Source organism: Pseudorca crassidens, chromosome 17 (genome assembly GCF_039906515.1).
Source record: "Pseudorca crassidens isolate mPseCra1 chromosome 17, mPseCra1.hap1, whole genome shotgun sequence".
NCBI lineage: Eukaryota > Metazoa > Chordata > Mammalia > Artiodactyla > Delphinidae > Pseudorca > Pseudorca crassidens.
In genome coordinates, this window is record NC_090312.1 from 62,338,036 (window position 1) to 62,360,406 (window position 22,371).

Consider the following 22,371-nt stretch of genomic DNA (forward strand, 5'->3'; position numbering starts at 1 on the left):
TTGCTGCCTTTGGATGTTTTCTGTTAAAACAGAAGCAGTGGGTAGGGTTGAGTGTGTCTCTAGGCAAATTTTGAACAATTACCTCCCCAATTCCTACTAGCAATCTGTAAGAGTCTGGGCTCATGGGATTCGACACAGAATGATTAAAAAAAAAGAAAAAGCAGTGAACAACAAAAACTGAAAACAAACTCGTGTACCCACCAGTGCTCATGAGATTTATTAGTTTGTGATAATTTAAAAAAAAGGAACAGTGGAGAGAGCAGTAAAACAAACAGAAACCCCCATAAGCAGTCACCTAGTAAGAACATGGTGACTCTAAAATAAGCAAATCAAAGTGGGGATCTCCAGTCTCTGTGCCCAGGACTACTCGGGGCGCAAGAAGCTTGCAAATCTGTTTGAACATCAAATGTGAGGCGTAGATGGAATGAGTACTGTCTTCTGTATGTGTGCAGCCTTTGTATTTCTAGATAGGAGTGCTTAGGATGGATTCCTACATTATAAATCCATTTAAAAGCTCACGTGGCTATTGACCACTACGCATTTTCCTAATCAGCAGACAAGTAGTACAAAAAAAGGACTGATGTTAAAAGGAATCATAGGGCTTCCCTGGTGGCGCAGTGGTTGAGAGTCCGCCTGCCGATGCAGGGGACACGGGTTCGTGCCCCAGTCGGGGAAGATCCCACATGCCGCGGAACGGCTGGGCCCGTGAGCCATGGCCGCTGGGCCTGCGCGTCCGGAGCCTGTGCTCCGCAACGGGAGAGGCCACAACAGTGAGAGGCCCGCGTACCGCAAAAAAAAAAAAAAAAAAAGGAATCATACTCAGAAAGGCTGGGAACACTGATCTGAAAAACATATTCTTTGATATTTATCCAAAATGCCATCATGGGGCAAATGAGAAGGTAACAAGATTTAATCTGTGGGTAGAATGTTCCTCAGAAGCAATCTGAGTGAAGGACAGGATGAGGGCCAGTGCCTGGAACAAGAAGAGGTCTTTTATCAGGGACTTTAAAACTCTCTTGGTACAGCCAGCCCATGTTCAGAAATGCCATATACTTCTTGATCCACAACTCTCATAGATACAAATGTCAATAGCTGAAGCAGAATCCTGTGAAACAGAACTTATCCTTACTATGTGTGATGTACTCTGATATATTATTCCATTTCTTCTTTTAAAAATGCTCATTTGGTACTGCTAAATGGATTTCACAGTGCATAGTTTGAAAAACACCGATTTCAGATTCTGGAATACAAAGCTCCATTAGGGGTGTCAGTCTTTTGTTCACTGCTTTTCCCCCAGCACCTGGAACAGTGCTTGACAGCTGTGGTTCAACAAGTATTGTTGGTTGAATGAATGAGTGAATGAATGAATGAATGAAATGAAACTGGCAAAGAGTAAATCACACTGCAGTTCATTTTACAGATGTGAACATGGAGGCCAAGAGAGGTGTTAAGTCCCCGAATCACAAAGTTTAGCCTAAGTCGGGACTCATACTCACCCTCAGTTCTCAAACCAGTGTGTTTTTTTTTTCCTTTGGTTTGTTTGTTTTTTGATCACAGGAAATCTCCACCTGTCTGGTAACGGATATCATACAACAGGTTAATCATTTAAGGACTAACCTTTCCTTTGGTCAAGGGTCTTAAGTGGGGTAGTTTGTTGATTCCTCATGTGCTGCTTGGACCTGAACTTCCCATGTTGCCGTGCGGTCAGCAGAGTGGCCTCACAGCTGGTTTCCTTGGCTGCGTTTTTCTCTTCCATCCTGTGAACATCTACAAGGAAAACTTCCCAAATGTTATTTATGTAGACTCACTCTTTCTCTTAAGGATTTTCTAACGTACAGAAAGATGCAGCCCTAGTTTATAAAAAAAACCCCTTTGGTTATTTCTAGTGGTTTCAGGAAATAGGAACCATTTAAAACTCTGACATTTTAGTTTCGTGCTGTCGTATTTGAAACTCTAACAACACGGGAAAAACTCGAACTGAAATGTCCTTTTCATTCTCTTTTATACCCCTTCTTGATTTCTACTCTGTGCCATTCTCTCTTCTTTTTAGGGAAGGAGTCATCACTTCTTGAAAGTTTTTCAGGATTGTCAAGGTCTTAAATATCAAATATATGGTTTACAAAATAAAAATCTGAGCAGAATTGAAGAGATGTAGAACCTTCTTATTCCTACAGAGGAGATTTGAGGATGGAGTGACTTCCCCGTTGGGGATCCCCAAATTCCTCCATGGCTGACCTTTCACCCCCTTTCATGGAGTGCCCCAGTTCTGCCAGTTTTACACTTGATTGGGGCTGTGGGGACAGATGGCTCTGAAATAATCGGCTAAAGATTTTTTTTCCTCTTTCTCTCTTTTTTTTTTTGTTTTTTTAAGATGAAAGAGATTCAAGGGTCAGTTTAAGAATATCTGGAGAGAGGTTAACTGGTTTTATCAATATGATTCTGGATACAAATTTTAAAGATTCTTGGTATGGTGAAAACTGCATGCTGTGGGATTGGTTCTAACTCTTGGAACTCCAGCAAGTGTGTTGGGAAATAAAACCTTGAGATAAATTCTTTCCTCATTAACAAAGAATGTGTTCTTCATTATGTTTCTTACACACTTGTGTTAATTAGGACTTCAAAATTGTTTCTATATTAACCATAATTAGTTATTCATCTTTACAATATATTGCAGATCCAAAAAAAAAAAATCTGGAGAGGCACATGAAACATTTGAAAATACGAATATGTTCTCCCTTTGCTGTCTTTTCTTCCTCCTCCACTCTTCCTGGGAAGTGAAGTTCGGGGAGGGTGACCTTTTTTCTTGGGCAGGAAGTTGACTGCTGCGTCAGGCCCTGTTTTCAGAGTTGAGTCCCAGGAGCACGGTGGCCCGTCTGGCCAGAGAGCTCTCTTCCCCCTTTTGCGTCGGTGCTGTCTGCCTCCCCTCCCCGGCTTGCAGGAATTTCCTCTTTGATGACCCTGTCACTGCCCAGTTCATCTCCTGGGTTCCTGGGTCGCCCCCCTGGGTGGAGTGACTCGAGTTTCCTCAGCTTTCTTGTTGCTTGCTGTCTCCACGACAATCACTCCACTCATTTTTCTCTCCTAAGGTTTTACTGTTCTCACCATAAGCAAATATGGGAAAATCACAGCCTTAAGGAGTATCAAGGTTTCACAGCCCGTGCTCCTGAATCTCTTTCTTCTGAAAATAATCAATGTCAAATAGCAGGTGTCAGAGGCTCCCTTGCCCGAAGTCAGTGGGGCACTTTTGCCCCCCTGTGGGCATTTGGCCGCATCTGGAGGAGATTTCAAGACGGTTTGGTTGCTACCGCTGGGTGCAGGAGGGGCTGCTGCAGACACTGAGTGGGTGGATGCCTGGGATGCCCCGTGGGACGCTGCATAGGATACCCCCTGCCAAGAACTGTCCTGCTCTAAATGTCCACCATGTCACAGTTGGGAAGCCTCGTCTTAAGTGGGTCCTTTGCTTTTAGGGTCTCTTAAGGATAACCACTTTGGTGTGAGGACCTCCAAGCATTCCTCCCCCTCTTCTGGATTTTGTTACATCCGGAAACAAAGAATGAGGCACAGAAAGTTGGAGCCCCAAGCACAGACTTTTAAGGGGAAAAATTTTTATCTTGTGATCTTTGTGGATATGACCACTAAAGATATTTTGAACTATATGTTATATACATATATATATATATATATTTTTTTTTGGTGGTATCTCTAGGTTAAAAAAAGGGGCTGCATATTTCTTCTTGGATATGCTTAAAGAAAACAACCCAGAGACTGAAGTTTCTTATTCGTCCTCTTGTCTTAAAGCCATCGTTGCCTCTTTGAAGACTGTGTAAGGGAGGTGTATACAGTTTTACTTTCCAGAGAAGCTTCTAGGCCTTGATTACCCTCTTACAAATTCTCCCTTGGGTAGACAGTGTTAACATTCAGACTTCAGTAGCCGATACCTTACACTTCTCTTGTGGCACCTTCTTCCCTCCTAACTGAATGTTCTTGGAGGTGGCTGATGTTATATTCTTCCTGCTCTGAGACCATTAGCGCCCCACCTATTCAACCACGGAGCGTTTGCCGTGTACACACCTTCTGTGTAACGTGAAGGTAGGTGCCCTGCTCCAAATGGTAGCAATCTATTAGATTATGTATGACGCAGAGTTGTATTGCTTCAGAAAAGTGACATTTTACGTCTGTTTTAAATAGGTAAACCTTTTTAGGTGAAAGCAGTGAAGTGAGAATGAAATACATAAAATAAAAAGAGGGGCAAGGTAGACCAGGATGGGAGACGGGGTTCCTATCTCTCCCTCTGACTCCACGGGGTGCCTTCCTACAATTCATTTATTCAGAGAGTATTGCTGAGTATCTCCTGTGTGCCAGACACTCTGCACCAGATACTGTGCGGGGCCGAAGCTACGTGTTCGGAGCGCAGTGCTAAGGTCAAATACTGCCCAGCTGGCTGCGTCCTAAGTACAGTAGGCAATATACGGAGGGGTATTGGGCCCAGAGCAGCCCAGGCCACCAGGTCTGGAGAATTTCCTCCAAGAGCAGGAGACTTTTCCTACTGGTTTATTGAAATGAATGGGACTTGGAAATAAGGAGAGGGTTTCAGGAAGAGAAAATAACATGTGCAAAGACAGAAAGGAGAGCATGATGTGGAAAGAGAGGGTGGAGGTGGTTGTACAACATCGTGAATGTAATTAATGCCGCTGACCTTCACGCTTAAAAATGGTTAAGATGGCAAATGGTATGTTATATATTTTACCATAATAAAAAAATCAGAGAGGAAAAGTAAGTAGGGGAGGCAGCTTATCTTAACTTACTTCTTAATACGTTCCTTAAAAAAAATAAACCCGTCAAATAACATGTTTGCAGAGGAACTGCAGTTTGGAAGATGCAGCGAGCGCACGGGGGTGGGTGTGGGCGTGAGGACAGTAGCAGGAGATGGGATAGGTGGGCTCCAGATTGTCAAGAGCAGTGAGCTTTACTAGCAGGTGGGCAGCCATACAAGGACGTATGGCAGGCAAGGAGTGCCGTGGTCAGAGTCATGTTTTAGAAAGATCCCTCTGTTGGCAGGGCAGTGAATGGATTGGAGGGGACAGAGACCATCAAGGAGCTTTGGGGGCAAGAATCTAAGCAAAACATGGGAAGAGCCTTGACTAAGGCAGGGGTAGTGGGATTGGTGGTGGAGGGTGAAGTGGACTCCTTGGGAGGGAGATGGAGGTGCATCTCAGAGAGGTAGGAAAAAACGCAGGGAGGACAGTGGGAGATATCAGGACCGGAGACTTCAGAGTGAGGTTCAGTCTGCGCTACCTAGAGATGTCAGATGAGATCGTGACGGAGGACTGTCCTTAGCTGAAGGGGCGGAGGAGGGGCAGATGCTGACAGAGGGGTTGGAGAGTGATGGGAAGTGAGGAAGTGAGCTTTGTGAATCAAGCGTCGTGGAGGAGGAGAGAGGAAATCGCCAGGACGACTTGTAGGACCCAGGAAGGTGAAACAGCAAATCCTTATCGAACACTGAGTATGTGCCCACCTTTGATTTCGTGGTCTTTTAAAATATTCTTATAAAAAGAGAGCTAGGTGGAATTATTGCCTTTTTATTTATTTATTTTTTTTTTTGCGGTACGTGGTCCTCTCACTGTTGTGGCCTCTCCCGTTGCGTAGCACAGGCTCCGGACGCGCAGGCTCAGCGGCCATGGCTCGTGGGCCCGGCCGCTCCGCGACATGTGGGATCTTCCCGGACCAGGGCACGAACCCGCGTCCGCCTGCATTGGCAGGCGTACTCCCAACCACTGCGCCACCAGGGAAGCCCCTGCCTTTTTATTTTTTAAACAGGTAACGGGGTTTGGGGCTCAGTTTCCTGGGGCTCAGTTCCCTGGGGCTACCATAACAAAGTGCCCCAGACCGAGCAGCTTAAAACAACAGAAATTTATTATTTTTACGGTTTTGGAGGCTGGAAGTCCAAAATCAAGGTGTCAGCGGGGACATGCTCCCTCTGCCACCTGCAGGGACATCCTTCCTTGCCTCTTCCTAGCTCCCCGCTGGTAACCCCTGGCTTGCCTTGGCAGGCAGCTGCATCTCTCCAGTCTCTGCCCTCCAGCATCACACAGTGTGCTCCCTGTGTCTCTGTGCGCTCTGGGTCTTTATATGATGTTCTCTCCGGGTCCCAGTGTTCAGACTTCCTTTTACTTATAAGGACATCAGCCACTGGATCAGAGCCCACCTAAATCCAGTATGATATCATCTTGATTACATCTGCAACAACCCGGTTTCCAAATAAAGACACATTTATGGGTCCTGGGAGTTGGAAGTAGAAGGTATCTTTTTTTGGGGGGTGGGGGAGACGTAAGTCAACCCACAACACCATCTAGTTTTAAAAATCTCTGCCCTGTGTTTCCTGTCTTTACGCAGTGAAGTGTTTGGATTTAAATGATCCAAAATTCTTTTCAGATCTAAAAGTGTATGAAAATGGTTAAAATTTTTTTAGTTGATAATCATAGAAAGTCTTGAAGGGAAATAGTTGGCCTTGATTGGAAAAAAAAAAAGGTGAAAGACGAAGAACTGAAGGGAAGAGAGAACTGCTTAGGGTTCCACTATAGGGGCTGCACCCACCACACCTGAGCAGGGAGGTACCCACCAAACTCTCAACTGTGGCTTAGTTTTAATTGTAGGTTCTAAATATGTATCAAAAAAGCTTTACTTCCTTCCCTGGTTGAAATTTTTGGGACTCTGTAGCAAATGGATGGCTATGCATGGGGTGGGAGGAGAATGGAGGAAAGAGAAACTTATTAGTTGGAACAAATCTTTAGCAAATAAGTCAGTTCAAGTGAAATATTTATGAACGTTTGCTTTATTTTGGGCGCTATGAGTCCTGAGGTGAAAAGATAAGGGTGTGACGTCAGGACCTTGTTTTCTGGAACTGGAGACTGTTCAAGACTGAAGTCTTTTCCCCATTATTCCTCGTTCTTCCCCACCGTTCTCACTCCTCAGACATGTTTCCACTGAAGCAAAACACTAAGAACTTCATTTTCCTCAAAGTACTAACAAATTCTCTGACGTCCAAAGTATCATGTTTCATCACATCAAAGACACCACAGATTTTACGAATTTTACGATGTACCATTATTTTACGTTTCATTAAGGGAAAAAATTGCTGCAAGTTAAACTAAAAAACCATGTTTTCACTTAAAATTAGCTTATTTTAAGTGAAAACAACTTTTATTTTAAGTAAAATTGTCACTTAAAATTTTATGCTTATTTTTTCAGATTTATTCAGACATATACATTGATCATAACACTCCTCTGCATACTTTTTTTTTTTTTTTTTTGCGGTACGCGGGCCTCTCACTGTTGTGGCCTCTCCCGTTGCAGAGCACAGGCTCCGGACGCGCAGGCTCAGCGGCCATGGCTCACGGGCCCGGCCGCTCCGCGGCATGTGGGATCTTCCCGGACCGGGGCACGAACCCGTGTCCCCTGCATCGGCAGGTGGACTCTCAACCACTGCGCCACCAGGGAAGCTCCCGTGCATACTTTTTAAAGTCAGCTCAGTTCAAGTTTTCCTGAAACATCTTCACGTGCATCGCCTGACTTATCTGAGTTCCCTTTCAGTTAGAAATACTCCATGTCTGTTTTATTTATCTTGCTCTCACAAAACACCTGTGATACAGCCTTTCTTAGAAGAGAGGTCTGTGATTTTTCTAAGCCGCTGACACCCATTTTGCACATTTTGAGGCACAGCTACAGGTGACAAACAGCGATGCCACAAGGACTGCCTAGCTGGCTGGCTGTACAATGATCTCCAGTTCAAAGATGTAAAATGTAGAAGAAAAAACTGTGTCTCAGGACTGAAGGGGCACCGTTCTCCTGGTTCATCCCCATCGCTCCCTTGGCAGTGGGTCTCCCACCTGGGCAACCAACACTTCTCCTGTCCGTGGGCTTCAGGCTCTCCTCCCCAGATGAAACTCTTCAGGGTGATCCCATGCATGCAGCTGAAGACAGGCTGGCAATCTGTTTGCAGAACTAGAAGAAGAATTAAGCAAGTGGCTAAAATGTTAGTAACCTGATGGAACGAATTATCACTGATTTGCAGTCGCATGGGCTCGATAATGGTATCTGCGACTTTCAAGCCAGGCACCCCGTGTGTTCTCACACTTGCAGGGAACGAAAAGCCCTCTGCTTCCAGCTTCCCTTCTGACCTGCTGTTTGTTCCCCCTGCTCTTTGGAATTTCTCTACGAAAAGTGTACATGAAGGAGTAAGAGTTTAGAGTCAGAAAGACCTGCGTTTTAATTTCTGTGACTCTGGGCACATTACTGAACCTCAGAGAACCTCAGTTTCCTAATGGAAGTAAATACTGCAAATACTGCTTTGCTCATTGGGTGTTGGTTGTAAGATTCTTGCCCTTTTTTTTTTTTAGATAATATGTAAATGTGTCTCCCCTCACGGTGGCTGGTATATTAGATCTCAATAAATATGTCATATTTTCTCGCTCTTCTCTGTCTTTTAAAAATAGATTTCTGTCAGACTCTGAGGAGGAACATTAAAATTAATGATCAAATAAGAATTTTTGAATTATTTATAGTTTTTAGTAATCTATATTTAAAAAAAATTTATTGGAATATAGTTGCTTTACAAGGTTGTGTTGATTTCTACTGTACAACAAAGTGAATCAGCTATACGTATACATATATCCCCTTTTTTGGATTTCCTTCCCATTTAGGTCACCACAGAGCACTGAGTAGAGTTCCCTGTGCTATACAGTAGGTTCTCATTAGTTATCAGTAATCTATACTGATATACATTTCCATGTCCCAACTTTCATGTTATGAACGAGAAATTAATATCTTTTTTCCAGCATGCCAGATTCTACCTCTGCAATAAATACTCTACTCTTACTGAACATATAAGATATGGGATAATACCTAGAAACACATAACAAGGTTTGAGGAAACTATATGGTTGGAAATGATTAAAAGACTGCTTTTGATCTACTCTACCATTTTTTACAGAGTCTTATTTATTATTGCCTCTAGGTATCTCCCAAGTCTGACCTTCAGCCCCCTACTCTTGTCTTTATTTGTGCTTTGTACAATGAATGATTTGAAGTTTTATTTTCACATAAAAATATTCAGGTTCAGAGTCCTAACTCCACCATGTATTCAGGTATGTTACCATGGGCAAGTTGCTTAACCTCTGTAAGCTTCAGCTTCCTCATCTGTAAATGGTGATGGTGATCCTTGTCTCACAGAAGTGTTGCAAGTAAATGATGTAATGTATTGGGACCACTTAGCTCAGATTTGGATATAAATAGAATGCACTTTGTGGTGGCGGCTATGGTTATTAATAATTTTCCTAAGTCATGACTGTTAGGTTTTGCAGGTGATTTCGATATCTATGTTTCTGTTCTTCCTTCATGTCCTTAATTTTCCAATTTTTTCCCTAGTCGATGATCCTAAAACAAACCTCGCCTTTAAATTTTAATATTGATAATTTGCTGCCACCTACAGGCTAATACGAAAAAAGCAGAACGTGTAATTACCAGCTTTCTTAGGCTGAGTATAAAATCCCAAGGTCATCTTGGAGGTCCCGAAGCTAACTGTGGACAACCCCAGAACGCCCTTTTCTGAGATTCTTATTTTCCCTGGTAGCTCAACTAAATTCTTGATTAATATCAGAATCCTCTTAGATTCTTTCTGGAATTGGGCAGTTACGCGTAAAGCATTATTAGTAATCAGATATTGCATCTTCCCCCATAAGTAGATCTGCAAAACAGTGTTTATTAAAAAGTGTGAAAGAAGCTTTGCTATTTAAGGCATGGTTTAGAACCTGAGTTTTTTGTTTGTTTATTTATTTATTTGGCTGCATCGGGTCCTGGTTGCGGCACCCAGGCTCTCGGTAGTGGTGCGCAGGCTCTAGAGCGCGCAGGCTTGGTTGCCCTGCGGCATGTGGGATCTTAGTTCCCTGACCGGGGATCAAACCTGCATCCCCTGCATTGGAAGGCAGATTCTTAACCATGGACCACCAGGGAAGTCCCAGCACCTGAGTTTTCTTGCGCTTTGTTGGGTCCTGTCCTAGTTGGAGAACTTGAGAGGGTCTGAGCAAAACATTAAAAATAAAATAATGTTTGAAATGAACTCTGTTGTGGTTCTTATTCTCTTGCCTCATACGATTGCTGCCTGTATGCTTGTATCCCATCCTCAGTCTCACGCTCCTTTGTCGAATAATCTGGTATAGGGCATACATTAGCAAGCGCACATGGACCCTCCTCAGTGGTTTCTGGCCGTACATAGCACGGCACCGTGTCCGCAGTTTGATATGACTCAAGCTGGAGTAAGAGGTTCCAGTGCCAGATAGCAGGGAATGGGGCCAGTGAGGCTTGTGTGCTAAACTACGTGGTCGAAGTTGCTTTGAAAACGACAAGGAGCTACTAAAGGAACCATTTTAAGCTGGAGAGTGACATGATGAGATTTCTATCAGTACTTGGGCAATCTGCTTGAAGATATTTTAGAGGGGACCCACAGAAGCAGCTATTCATGGAGGCTTTCGATCCACTGATTGTACCTGTCACGTATTGTCTTTGCATGAGAGGACTTGAAGGAGATCCTATTTGCCACTCTAGTTTGTGGTTTTTGAATTGTTTTATTTGTGTTACTTTTATGCCTTTAACAATTCTGTAAACACCTTTCAGGTAGGCACTGTTATGCTACTAATTATTGTTATTGTAATTATCAACTGCTCTTATGCAGTTAATATACAATAGATCATGTGCAAGTGTCTGTACCTTTTACACAATGTACGTACGTATACCCCTCCCGGGCTTGCCATGGCGCTGGCTGCTTGTCAAACAGCGTGCTCGTTCTCTGTCGGTCTTCCTCTCTGCCTGCCTCTTAAGTCTGTCATCTGCCACCTGGCATCCTGCTTTGGGCGGATGCCACATTGCCACTGTGGTGAAACCAGCTCTTCCCAGAAGTGGACGTGAGGGCTGGTGGGGAACAGTGTGGTCCCTGGAATGCTCACTGGCAGAAAGAGGCAAAGAGCAGGAAGAGGAGGAGACCTTTTCCTGGTTCCCCGTGCAAAAAAGCTGTTGCCAGAGGAGACTGTGAACGCCCACAGCTGGGGCATGGGAATGGGTGGCAGGACTGCGACCAGGGTAAGGCGAGCGAGCCCTCGCCTCAGGTGTAGAATTTAAGGGGGCATCGAAAAGCCCTGCAATCAAGATGAGTATTATGTTAATGCGGTGTTTTAAGAAGATTAAAATGGAAGGAATCCATGATGAACAACATACTAGCATTTTAAATAAAGACGAGATCAGTAACAGTGCTATGAAAAGCCACCTTTGGAGCCTGAGGCAAAAGGAAAAATCAACCATACTGAGCCTGTCTATTTAAAAATTTGGTACTTTGTTCACCGTGGATTCTTTGAATTAACTTTGATTTTTAAAAAATATTACATTAAAATATTAAAATAATTTATATTGAGGTTTTTTAGTGCCCTCTTAAATTTATCACCCAAGGTTCAGGGGCCTCACTGCCCACGCTCTTAGCCTTGTACTTGGTTGGTTGGGCAGAAGAGAGGGGAGACTTGCCGAGAGGCAGGTGGCTTCCTGCCTACTCTCTGAAAATACCGAGTTCTTCCTGATGGATGAGTAGACATTGGCTCTATTCCAGGGCAATGGGTGTGGCAGGATTGGTCATAAATAGTGTTTTGGTAGAAATATTATGTGGGTGTTGGTCATTTCTCTGAGTATATAATTTAGGATTTTTAAAAGGGTATCTGGATGAGATACATATTTTTAAAAAGCTACAAGAAGGTGTCTCCTACTTCCACTAACTAAGGGAAAGAAATGGAATAAAATTTCTTTAGATAGTTCTTCATTGAGGCTGTTAAGAGTTGAATCTGATTAGTAGAGGAAGCTAAAGACATTTACAGTCTCCTTCCTTTGGTTACTATGAATTATTAGTCATGCTGATTGACTAGTTAAGCATTTAAGGTCTTGGGAAGATCCCATTCTTGGCCTCTTAACTCTTCTGCTTTGCAGTAAGTATATTGTGACTGGAGAAATGAACAGAAGAAGAGAGGGTGCTGTATTTTTTTTTTTTTTTTTGCTGCGGTATGCGGCCCTCTCACTGTTGTGGCCTCTCCCGTTGCGGAGCACAGGCTCCGGACGCTCAGGCTCAGCGGCCATAGCGCATGAGCCCAGCCGCTCCGTGGCATGTGGGATCTTCCCGGACCGGGGCACGAACCCGTGTCCCCTGCATCGGCAGGCGGACTCGCAACCACTGCGCCACCAGGGAAGCCCGGCGCTGTATTTTTTAAATTCATATTTTGGTAGGCTGTCATTTGGTGGTTTTTAGTGGTTAGATCAGACTTTTTTTTTTTGGTGTGTTCCTGGGACAGCCACATCATTTGAAGGTGTAGAAAAATGAGGTGTGGCTCTAACCTAATTGGCTTTATTCTGGCTGGGGCAGTGGAGGAGCCCAAAGGAGAATTTTACTTAGCTTTCATACCTTACAGACTTTTTTTTTTTGTTTTTTGAAATCTCCAACAAGGTCTACTGAGAACAGACCCAGTACCCGAGGAAGGAGAAGATGTTGTTGCCACTATCAGTGCCACTGAGACCCTATCAGAGGAGGAGAGAGAAGAGCTAAGAAGAGAACTTGCAAAGGTAAAGGCGCAATCCTTCTGGAACTTCATGTTTTGCACTTACTATATTGTCTTTTGTTTTTCTAAAGCACATGGTAATATTGTAGACTCAGTTTCAGGGCAGAGAAAGCAACATGTGTTTACTCTCCTAGAGATCTTGAGTGGGGGAGAGGAGATGAGGGAGTGTGAGATCAGTTGGTTTTTATATGAGGGAAGGTAGGTACAGGTAAAGTGGATCTGAGAAGTAGGGTGTGAAGTGGGAAATGGATGAGGGCTACTAGTGAATATCTTCTAGGTGACCTCACTAACCCCGATGCACTTGGCTTTTCAGCTGCTTCACTGACTTTTTTCTCCCCTTGGCAGTGTTGTGGATAGAGGTACTTTGAACCTTCTTTCCATACCTTCCTCTCTTTTTTTTTTTCCTTAAAATCAACCATTGTAAAGTGTACAGTTCAGTGGCATTCAGCATATTCACAATGCTGTGCAATTATCATCTCTATCTAGCTCCAAACATTTTTAGCACATCCAGACGAGACCTCATATCACTAAGCTGGCATCCCGTTTTCCCTTCCTTAGCCCCTGGTGACAATTAATCTGCTTTCTCTCTCTATGGATTTACCTATTCTGAATATTTCATTTAAATGGAATCACATATCATGTGACTTTTGGTATCTGGCTTTTATCATTTAGTATGATGTTTTTGAGGTTCATCCTTGTTGAGCTTGTATTGGTACTTCACTGCTTTTTTTGTGGCTGAATAATATTCCATTGTATTTATCTTCTGTATTTTGTTTATCCGTTCATCTGTTGATGGACATTTGGGTGGTTTCCACCTTTTGACTATTGTAGATACTGAGCTAAGGGATATTTGTGGAAAACTACTTGTTCGAATACCTATTTCTAATTCCTTTGGGATATACCCAGAAGTAGAATTGCTCGTCACATGGTAATTCCATGGGTAACTTTTTTTTCAGACCTGCCAGACTGTTTTCACAGCAGGGACACCGTTTCACATCTCCATCAGCAACTTCTGTACATCCTTGCCAACATTTTTTATTTTCTGTCTTTTTGACTATAGCCATCTTAGTGAGTGTAAAGTGGTATCTCATTGTGGTTTTGATTTGTATTTCACTAATGACGAATGATATTGAGCATCTTTTCATGTGCTTATTAGTCGTTTATATGCCTTCTTTGGAGAAATGTCTATTCAAACCTCTGCCATGTTCTTAAAACGTTATTTGCCTTTTTGTTGTTGAGATGTAAGAGCTCTTCCTATATCCTGGATACTAGACCCTGATCAGAAATGTAATTTGCAAACATTTTCTCCCATTCCATACATTGTCCTTTTACTTTCTTCATAGTGTCTTTAAAAAAAAAAAACTTATTTATTTGGCTGTGCTGGATCTTAGTTGCGGCATGCGGGATCTTTAGTTGCATCATGCAAACTCTTAGTTGCAGCATGTGGGATCTAATTCCTTGACCAGGGATCAAACCTGGGGCCCCTGCATTGGGGGCACAGAGTCTTAGCCACTGGACCACCAGGGAGGTCCCTCTTCATAGTGTTTTAATGCACGAAGGTTTTAAAGTCTGATGAAGTCAAGTTTATTTTTTCTCTAGTTGCTTGTCGTTTTGGCATTACATCTAAGAATCCATTTCCCAAACTCAAATCATGAAGATTTACACTATGTTTTCTTCTAAAACTTCTCTCCTATATATAAGCCTGTGATCCATTTTGAGTTAATTTTTGTGTATGGTTTGTGGTAGGGTTCAACTTCATTCTTTCACATGTGACTTTAGTTTTGTTAGCACCATTTGTTGAGAGATTATCCTCAGTGAATGCTCTTGGCATTCTTGTCAAAAATCATTTCACATAGATGTAAAGGTTTCTTTCTGGACTCTCAATTCTGATATATTCATCTATATGTCTGTCCTTCTGAGTGTACCACACTCTTTTGATTACTATAGCTCTGTAGTAAGTTTTGAAATCGAGAAGTGTGACTTTTTCACCTTTTTCTTCTTTTTCAAAATTGTTATTTAAGGTCTCTTGCAATTCTATATGAATTTAGAATCTACTTTTCTACCCACAAAAAAATGCCATTGGGATTTTGATAGGACTTTTATTGAATCTGAGGATTGATTTCGGGGAGTATTGCCACCTTAACAATATTAAATCTTACACTCCATGAATGTGGAGTGTTTTTTCATTTGTTTAGATCTTCTTTAATTCCTTTTAGCAATGTTTTATAGTTTTCAGTGTACAAATCTTATACTTCCTTAGTTAACCTTATATTGAAGTACTTTATTCTTTTTGATGTGATTATAAATGGAATTTTCTTAATTTACTTTTCAGATTTTTCATTGCTACTGTATAGAAATACAGCTGAAGTTTCCATGTTAATCTTGTATACTGCAACTTTGCTGAATTTGCTTATTAGCTCTAATAGATTTTTTGTGCGTTATTTAAGAATTTTCTATATATAAGATAATGCAGGTTTCTTATATCTTATATTTTCTGCAGTTAAAGGTCGTTTTACTCTTCCTTTCCATTTTAGATGCCTTTATTTATTTTTCTTCCCTATTGATCTGGCTGAAACCTCAGTGCTACGTTGATTAGCAGCGGTGACAGTGGGCATCCCTGTCTTGTTCCTAATCTTGGGGGAAATGCTTTCAATATTTCCCCATTCAGTATGGTGATAGCTTTTGTTTTTTTTATAAATGCACTTATTCATGTTGAGGAAGTTCCCTTCTCTTCCTAGTTTGTTCAGTGTTTTTTTCATGAAAGGGTGTTGGGTTTTGTCAAATGCTTTTCTGCACCTTATTAAGATGATCATGTGTTCATCTTAATTCAATTAATATGGTATATTACATTGATTGATTTTCATATGTTGAATCATCCTTGCATTCCTAGGATAAATCCCACTTTATCCTAGGTGTATGTATTCTAGGTCGTGGTGTATAATCCTTTTAATATGCTTCTGGATTTGGTTTGCTAGTATTTTGCTGAGTATTTTTGCACCTATATTCATGGGAGGGATTGACTTGAAGTTTTCTTGTGATATCTTTGTCTGGTTTTTGTATCATAGTAATGGTTGGCCTCTTGGAATGAGTTAGGAAGTTTTCCATTCTCTTCTATTTAGTGGAAGAATTTGAGAAGAATTGGTCTTATTTCTTCTTTGTTTGGTAGAATTCACCAGTGAAGCCTTCTGGTCTTGGACTTTTCTTTGTTGGAAGTTTTTGATTATTCGTGCAATTGCTTTACATGTTATAGATATGTTCAGATTGTCTATTTCTTCTTGGGTCAGTTTTGACCATTTGTGAATTTCTAGGATTGCATCCATTTCATTTAGATTATCTAGTTTGTTGGCATACAATTGTTCATAATATTTTCTTATAATCCTTTTTATTTCTATAAGGTTGGTAGTAGTGTCACCACTTATACTTCTGATTTTAGTTACTTGCATCTTCTCTTTTTTTTTTTCCTCTGTCAGTCTAGCTAAAGGTTTGTCAATTTTGTTGACCTTTTCAAGGAACAGCCTTTGACATCATTGATTTTTTGCTATTGTTTTTCTATTCTCTATTTTGCTTATATTTAATCTTTATTATTCTCTTTTGTTAGATTTGGGTTTAGTTTACACTTCTTTTTCTAGATCTGTAAGGGTGTAGAGTTAGGTTCTTGATTTGAAATCCTCTTTATTAATGTAGGCATTTGCAGCTATAAATTTTCCTCTGAGCACTACTCCTACTACTTCTCATAAGTTTTAATATGCTGTGTGTTTGTTTTCATTTGTATCAAGGTATTTTGTAATTTCCTTTGTGATTTCTTCTTTGACTCATTGGTGGTTTAAGAGTGTGCTGTTTAATTCTGATACATTTATGAATTTTCCAATTTTCATTTTGTTTTTGATTTCTAGTTTCATTCCATTATGGTTGATAAAGATATTTGGTATGATTTTAAATTTACTGAGACTTGTTTTGTTGCCTAACATATGCTCTGTCCTGGAGAATGTTCCATGTACATTTGAGAAGAAGGTGTATTCTACTGTTTTGGGGTGAGGTGTTCTATTTATGTCTGTTAGCTCTAGTTGGTTTATAGTGTTGTTCAAGTTTCCTGTTTCTTTTTCACTTATCTGTTTGTTCAATCCACTTTTTTTACATCAGATTTTATAAACTAGGTGGGGATAGGATGGGCAAGGCAGATTGGTGATAAGCCCTACGAGGAGAGTAAAAATTAAAAATTTTGAGTATGTGGTACATGCCTAATATTGTTATTTTGAAAAGGTGAAACAAAAATACTTTTTCCACAAGCTATTTATGTTTAGTGCAGAAACAAAAAAAAAATCAAAGAAAATTAAAATTACCTACAGTGTAAAAGATTTAGATTATCTGTTTCCAGATTTCCAGACTTTTTGCTATCTATGTATTGCTATAACATATTTCAGTATTTTATGAAGGCATCAGAATACACATCTGTGACTTTTTTTCACTTAACTGAATTTCAAAAAAAAATTTGTGCCAGTAAATAATCTTCTAAAACATCATTTTAAATTGCTGCATAGCCCATTTTTTAATTGCTTCAAGCTCATTTTTAGTTAATGGGCATATTATTTATAAACATTTAGTTGTTTCCCTTTTTTGCTATTATGAACAGTATTTTGATGGAAGTACTTACATATGATCCTTTAGGCACCTCTTTAATTAGTTCTTTAGAATAAATTCCTAGAAGTAGAATCCCTGGGTCTACTGGGTTTTAAGGTCACAGAGTCATTCCCGTGTACACCAACAAGGCCAAAATGCTATCCAGAAGATTTCTCATAGTATGTGAGAGAGTAGTTTTTCCAAATCCTTGCCTGCTCTCAGTATAATTATGTCATTATCAGTAATATTAACTTAACAGTAATAGCTCTTAATATAGGTCTAAATCTCCCAATAGATTATGTAATGTTATTTAACAAATGAAGTTATCAGACATATGATATGTAAACGTTTTCCCCCATTCTGTGTGTTTTCCTTTTCACTTTCTTTTCACCCTTTGACACACAGAAGTTTCTAATTTTGATGAAGTTGAATTTATCTGTTTTTCCTTTGGTGATTTGGGCTTTAGTTGTCACATGTCAGGAACCATTGCCTAATCCAAGATTATGGAGATTAAGGTCATAAGGTAATGCACTGCAGCACTGAGTCTTGTGTCCAGGTCTTCATGAACTCTGATGCATGTGCATTTATCCTTTTATTTGTATAGTATTCACGTTTTATCAGAAGTTTATTCAATTTTTCTGAAAACTCCATAAGATATGGCAGATATACTATTACTTCACCTCATATCATATATGACATTGTGATATCACAGTATTATCATAATAATCATGATATCATAATAATGATAATAAGATATAATAAAATTATTTACATTTAAAGAAAATGGTAAGGTTCAGTTTTTTTACATTAGAGTCACTGCTTGAAATAGTTGTAGAAATTAAATAAAATGGAGATAAAAAACAGTTTTTTTTACTCTGTTTTGAGATATAATTTACATGCCATCAAATTCATCCTTTTAAAGTATACAGTTCCTTGATTTATATATATTCACAAGGTTATACAACTATCACTACTACCTAATTCCAGAGCATTTTCATCACCCCAGAAAGGAACCCTGTTCCCATTAGCGTTCACTCCCAATCTTCCCTCTCCCCAGTCTCTGGTAACCACTAATCTACTTTCTATTTCTATAGATTTGTCTATTCTGGGCATTTCCTATAAGTGGAATCAAACAACATGTGGTCTTTTGTGACAGGCTTCTTTCACTTAGTATAATGTTTCCAAGGTTGATCCATGTTGCAATCATATCAGTGCTTCATTCCTTTTTATGGCTGAATAATATTCTGTTGTATAGGTATATACCACATTTTGTTTATTCATTCATCAGTTGTTGGATATTTAGATTGTTTCTACTTTTTGGCTATTATGAATCATGCTACTGTGAACATTCATGTACAGGTTTTTGTTTGAACATATGTTTTCAGTTCTCTTATTATATACCTAAGAATGGAATTTCTGGGTCATATGGTAACTCCATGTTTAACTTTTTGAGGAACTATTGAACTGTTTTGCTGCCAAACTGCACAATTTTACATTCCCACCAGCAATGTATGGGGGTTCCAATTTCTCTACATCCTTGTCAGCACTTGTTATTGTTTGTCTTTTTGATTACAGCCATCCTAGTGGGGGTGAAGTAGTATCTCATTTGCACTTCTCTAATTACTAATGAATGGTATTGGCCATCTTTTCATATGATTATTGGTCATTTATATATCTTCTTTGGCAGAATGTCTATTTAAATCCATTGTCCATTTTAATTGGATTATTTGCCTTTCTGTTATTGAGTTGTAAGTGCTCTTTATGTATTTTGCATTCTAGACCCTTATCAGATATATAATTTGCAAGTATTTTCCCCATTCTTTTAGTTGTCTTTTTACTTTCATGATGCTGGCCTTTGAAACACATCAGTTTTAAATTTTGAGGATGTCAATTTATCTATTTTTTCTTTGGTTGCTTGTGCTTGAGGTATCATATCTAAGAGATGCTGCCTAATCCAAGGTTATTAAGATTTACCTCTGTGTTTTCTTCTAAGAGTTTTATTGTTCAGCTTTTTCATTTAGATTTCTGATCTATCTTAATTTTTATATATGGTCTGACTTAGGGATCCAACCTCATTCCTTTGCATATGGATATTCAGTTGTCCCAGCACCATTTGTGGGAAAAAAACTACTCTTTTCTACTGACTTATCTTGGTACCTTGGTTGAAAATCAGTTGGCCATAAATGTGCAGATTTATTTCTGGACTCTTAATTCTACAACACAATCTTAATTACCATAGCTTTGTAGTAACTTTTCCACTCATTATTCCATAATTAAGGAATTATTGCTACGGTATTCTGAGCTTGAGCTAGGTAGGTATGTTAGCAGCACAGTCAACAACAAAAGCAGGGAACGTACTGGGTCATGTATTGTTCAGAAAGATTTACAGTGGCCTTTCTTTCTAACATTCATTAGGGCAAGTGAATACCTCAGGGATGGGTCAAGGGGTAGAAAACTTAACCTTTAAGTCTAGTCTTTGAAGTATCTGAAATTTGGAGTTCAGGTAAAGAGAAATATTAGAAAGCTAACGATGTGTAATGAGAATTAGCCAGTAAACTGAGAAGTGGGCTCAGAAAACCTGAGTTAAAATTCTGGTTCCTACATTATTAGTTTGGTGACTTAGGGCAAGTCATTTAATTTACTTGATTTTGAACCTTATTCATCACTGTTGCCCTTTTGTTCTCATCTTCCACTTTGTCAATATACTTCTCAAACTGTGACTTCCCAAAAGGGTACAGTATGTGTGGTCCTGTCTCATAAGCACAGAGGATTATTTTTGTTATGGGCCTGTATTCTAATTAAGGCCATCTGAGAGTATGTTATTCTTTTTTTTTTTTTTTTTCTTTGGCAGCTGCAGCCACATCACATTTGATTTATCCTTCTTTCCTTTTGTTGAGTACTGTCAGTTCGCTTAACAATACTCTGTTGTTTTTACAGGCCATGTTGTCTTTGAGCTCATAGAAGTGTTGTGTAGGTCAAGACTAAGAATATGGCTTTGCCACAAGCCAAGAGAAGCATTCTTCTAAGGGTCTTGAATATTAATGACTGTATGGTCGTCCCTCGGTATCTGCAGGGGGTTCATCCCAGGACCACTGTGGATATCAAAATCCACAGATGCTCAGGTCCCTTTTATAAAATGGTGTAGTATTTGCATAAAACCTATGCACGTCCTTCCATATGCTTTAAATCATCTCTCGATTACTTATAATACCTAAGGCAATGTAAATGCTATATAAGTACGATGTAAATGCTATGTAGATAGCTGCCGGCACGTGGCAAGTTCAGGTTTTGTTTTTATGGAACTTTTTTTTTCCCGAATATTTTCAGTCTGCAGTTAGTTGCGTCTGTGGATGTGGAACCCGTGGATACAGAAGGCCAACTGTACTTTAGGGACCCAGTTTTTCAACTTCCTGGGACAAAAGTCTTTTCCACCAGGTGTCTCTTCCTCTCTGTGGGTCTGCCCTTTCCCTCTGATATCCTGGCTTAGGCTTTTCCTCTACTCTGTAAGTCTTTTTTTTTTTTTTTTTCTTCATAGCTTCTGTTTATAGTTTTGACCTCCTCAAGTATATTTAAGCTTCTGTAACATCTCAGAATCTCACTGAGCCCCACCTGTATTTCAGGGCTTCTTTATCCAAGCTTCTACTCTCAGTGTGATCATAGTTTCTCAAACTACATTCTTTATATTTATTTATTTATTTATTTTTGGCTGCATTGGGTCTTCGATGCTGTGCGCAGGCTTTCTCTAGTTCGGGTGAGCGGGGGCTACTCTTCGTTGCGGTGCGCGGGCTTCTCACTGCGGTGGCTTCTCTGGTTGCGGAGCATGGGCTCTAGGCGCGTGGGCTTCAGTAGTTGTGGCTCGTGGGCTTTAGAGCGCAGGCTCAGTAGTTGTGGCACACAGGCTTAGTTGCTCCGCGGCATGTGGGATCTTCCCAGACCAGGGCTCGAACCCGTGTCCCCTGCATTGGCAGGCGGATTCTTAACCACCGCGCCACCAGGGAAGCCCTTAAACTACGTTCCTGAATGAGACTGGCTGGTGGCCACTTGATGGGTTGGCTGACCTTGGGTTGGGAGCCCATTTCTAACCACCAAGCTGAGGCTGGTCAGTCAGCATCAGAGGGTCCACACCTCTGCAGGACTCTCTGGGGGAGACAGTGTGGTTTATTTATGCTTGTGACTTTAGCAGGTACGGAGGCTGACAGTGTGAGCTCCGGTTTATACTAGAGTATAAACTCATATGAAATATGCAAGAAAGTTGGATTTTGGTTTGGCATGGTTGTGTGTATTTTGGTGGGGATGGAGATTAGTTTGACTTAATACACAGATGTGAGTTTTTATGGGCATTCAAGCAGCAGTGTTCAGCTGGAAATGCAGACCCAGCAGTCGGGAGAGTGGCTGTTACCGTAGTTTGAATATTATTTGCGTGGAGGTTGGAGCCCTCAGCCTCTGTGAGGTAACTGGGGACGACTCAAGATGGAAATATAGAGAAGAGAGGAAAGCAGCTTTACAGGAGAGATCAACGTGTAAACTGGTTTATGTAACAACGTATCATATGTTGTTTTTAAAGAGGCAGATAAATGAATCAAGAATGTTTTAAAATGACTAGAATTTTGAGTATAGTTTTGTGCTAACCATCTTAACTTTTTGAATGACTGTATACCTACCCCAACCCTCTTCCTCACAGGTAGAAGAAGAAATCCAGACTCTGTCTCAAGTGTTAGCAGCAAAAGAGAAGCACCTAACGGAGATCAAGCGGAAACTCGGGATCAATTCGCTCCAGGAACTAAAACAGAACATTGCCAAAGGGTGGCAAGATGTGACAGCCACGTCTGCGTATGTTCCCTTGATTCTACATTGTTTTAAAAATTGTAAAGGACACTTTGCCCTTTTTGTCTGGGGACGGGATCAAAAGGTACTGAGGACATTTCTGCAGCTTTTCTCTGTACTGCGCAGGGCACTGCCCGTTCCACCCCCTGTCCCCCCATTCTCAAGTGTATCTGACCCTTCTCTAACTTCAGTCTTTCAGACTGTTCTAGGGAACAGAAAGAAAACCAGCCTCATACGTGAGTTGAAGAAATACAATCTAAGCTCTAAAAACGTTATATATCGACTTACCA

At 40.6% G+C, this 22,371-nt stretch overlaps 1 protein-coding gene across 4 annotated transcripts in view; it reads left to right on the plus strand.

The window, feature by feature from the left end:
• TPD52 (tumor protein D52) overlaps positions 1-22,371 on the plus strand; it is a 311,826-nt gene that overhangs the window by 76,786 nt on the left and 212,669 nt on the right. For all 4 annotated transcript variants that reach the window (XM_067712003.1, XM_067712004.1, XM_067712000.1 and 1 more), the window contains exons 2-3: positions 12,529-12,644; positions 21,939-22,087. In XM_067712003.1, coding sequence (XP_067568104.1) covers positions 12,529-12,644; positions 21,939-22,087 — 265 coding nt within the window. The remainder of the gene's footprint in view (positions 1-12,528; positions 12,645-21,938; positions 22,088-22,371) is intronic.